Raw genomic sequence first — 3,009 nt, 5'->3', positions numbered from 1 at the left:
GGTCATGGAGCCCACCTAACCTTGGATTGAAATGTCTGGAAAACAATTATCTGCACAGTAAACATGAATACAGGACGTTCAGTTGTATTATACATATAAACTCACTATACTATATACATATAATATTTATATATTTCATGTAATCTCATTGTATATTATAAGCTGAATATTTTGTAATATTTTGTGATAAACTGAGCCTTCTGTATATATACGTGTATATATACCCATACATAACAGCAGAATGATTGAATAAATTTATTTTGTATAATATGAACTATATATCTTCACTTCTTAAGTTGCCAGATCACTACGTGTTTCATTTTCAAATAGTCTTGTCTTGTTAATGTCTTTTTGTGCAGTTTTTGCATGATATAATTATAGTGTACAACCCATTATTATTCCTTTAACTTGCTTGACCTATTTGAAAACTTTTCCTGTATAGACATGTTTCTCTAATCAAGTTTAAATTGTTACATAATACGACCATTAAGTAGAGATTCAGTGTATGTGTTTATTTAATTAATATTTTTAAGCATTGTGTGTTAGTCCCTAAGCTACCACATATATATTTTATGTGTGGCAAGTTCACTGCAAATTCAGCATCATTGGCTATTATAGTAATTGCAGATGGCCATTTATGGAATGACGTTTATATGCCAGATATTGTTATCGGTTTCTTTACAAATGATCTTGAACCAATATAACAATGCTGAAAGGAAGATTCACTTCTTTTTAATTCCCAGCAGTGAGGCTCCAAATAACTCTGAGAGAATACTTCTAAATAGAAAATGAGCACCAGGATGGGTTGGTTTGTCTCCTCTCTACGAAGCATGGGGTTCAGTCTGCAGAATGGAGCTCAGCATTGTTTTACTTTGTTTGATTCTGTTCGTGAGTGAATTTGCGTATATTTTCCATGAGTCATCTGCATTTGACTTTTAGTTTCCCCTGTCTTCAAATGAATAGACTGGAATAGGTGAAGTTTTGATGGCTGCAAAATATTAACGTGTGAGCCAAGCATATTATTTTTTGAAGTGATATTCTAGTTTTCTCAGAATATTACTGGGTCCTGTGAAGTTAAGGTTTTCTACGTATTCTTCCACATCACACTGGAAGGGCTATGTTTTTGGAAAGTCACAGGATGCTAAGTCCTCCTTCACGATGTTCCACTAGACTCAACAGAGAAGAAACTACACACGCTCGTGTTTTGCTCTCCTGGCGCATCGCCAGCATTCTGTGAGCACTGCCTCTGTGAGCAGCCCACAGGGGCCCTGTGTCGCCAGCAGTGTGAGCAACAGTGTGAAGCACTGTAAACACCAGGCCTCCGCAACAGCGTGAAGCACTGTAAACGCCAGGCCTCACCTCCTGCAGACCGTCTACTTCACTGGGCAGCAGCACCAGCATGCTCAGCTCTCCGCCTTTGTACGGGATTTCCAGGATCTTGGCTTGCACATCCTCCAGTGACACGAAATTGAAGCTATTGGTTTGTTTCATCATCTGCACAGGTTTGCTTGTATCCTGCAATAAATTCATGTGGCAAAAAAAATGCTAAATGGGCATTAGTCCAAAAGAGAAAAAAAATAATCTCATTGAGATACCAAACTCATCTTCCTTCTAAGAGATGGTCTGGGAAATCTGTGAATTAGAGACAAGAGTTTCTTCAACTATTACCAACTAAATAAAGGGGAAAAAAGAGCCTTGAAAGATCCTACTTCTACTAGCAGTTATAGAAGAAATGATCAAATATGTATTTAACTTTCACATTGTACACAGAGCTATGTTACATTATTATAAATTAACTACAGACAATACCTTGTTCAGCCAAAATTCTTCCTCTGCAGTACTTTCTTTCTTAAATTTCTGGTTCCACTGCCCTTTGAAATAGACAGCGTTCACCAGAACCAGAACAGTAGTGCTGTCGAGAGAGTCTTTGGGAAACAGATCCTTGATTCTTTCTGCAAAGACAGAAAACCAAAGGTCTGTCATGAAAGGCACGAGTGGTTTATCTGTCAGATGCTTTGAGAGTTGCAAGTGATGATTAAATATTCGTGAGGGACCCCATGCCCAGCGGTTCACCAGGTGAGGCTTTGCTCACGGCCCCGGCCTCACGGAGTCGCCCTCACGGAGACGCCCCTGCTCCTGACCAGGAAGGTGTTCAGTGTGTGTGTGGGGACATCAGTCATGTCACAAGGAATCCTGATGACTGATTCTAGAACAGTTTCCACAGATCACATTTCTTCACCCCTCCCTCACTGCCCCCGGCGTCCTCTCCTGCTTCCTCCAGCCTGTGCACATTCTCCTGTTCTTCCTTCCTTCTGCCCTCTCTGTCTTTTCAAATTTGAGCTCAATATTCTGAAGAAGTAGCCAGAATATTCTTCTGGACAATCAACATGCATGCAGTGATCGAGAGCGCGTGGCAGACAGCATTCCCTGGGGAGCCTTCATCTTCATTCTCCACACTGAGTTGCTGCAGGAACAGGGAGACTTTGTCAGCCACCTGCCCTGGGAGGGGAGGACACCCATGACAATTCTGTGGGAGGGGGACATGGGCCAGACACCTCCTACTGCAGGGGGTCATTTTGGGGGAGAGAAGATTGTTTCCCAATTAACAAAGGGACCCTTTCTAATATCTTCTCTTGGGGAATCATAATCCAGAAGTTAAGCCTCTAATTGAAAGAAAAACTTATGAATCACCCTGAAGTCTGAGCAGAAACTTGGGATCCACCAGACACTGTCTTTCAGACTCAGCTGTGCCTGCAGGGGGCTGGTGCTGGGAGCACCCCCGCCCGTGTCTCTCCGCACTGACGTGGACCGTCCGCCCCCTGCAGGGCCTCCCCACCCTCTGCAATCTCGTCTCACCCCCGTTTCTGGAAGTCCGGTCAGGGTCCACACTGTGTTCACACACAGCGGGGACTCAGCGGGGACTGTTAATGAGTGACTCTCTCATAACCTACCATTGGTTTCACTCTCCACCCAGGAATTAATCATCTTTCGACTTTCCTCTGCAGCGCT

General features: G+C 42.8%; 1 protein-coding gene across 1 annotated transcript; it reads right to left on the bottom strand.

The window, feature by feature from the left end:
* Positions 1–1,131: 1,131 nt before the first annotated feature.
* Positions 1,132–3,006, bottom strand: LOC120859935 (serpin B4-like; the record flags this gene model as incomplete). The annotated part of the gene is made up of 3 exons (XM_040235837.1): positions 1,132–1,515; positions 1,810–1,952; positions 2,952–3,006. Coding segments are annotated over 3 exons (582 nt in total), but the record flags the coding sequence as incomplete, so codon positions are not given.
* Positions 3,007–3,009: the final 3 nt, after the last annotated feature.

Source organism: Oryx dammah, unplaced genomic scaffold (assembly GCF_014754425.2).
Source record: "Oryx dammah isolate SB20612 unplaced genomic scaffold, SCBI_Odam_1.1 HiC_scaffold_4714, whole genome shotgun sequence".
NCBI classification, from domain to species: domain Eukaryota; kingdom Metazoa; phylum Chordata; class Mammalia; order Artiodactyla; family Bovidae; genus Oryx; species Oryx dammah.
This window is presented reverse-complemented; position numbering and strand designations above follow the sequence as displayed.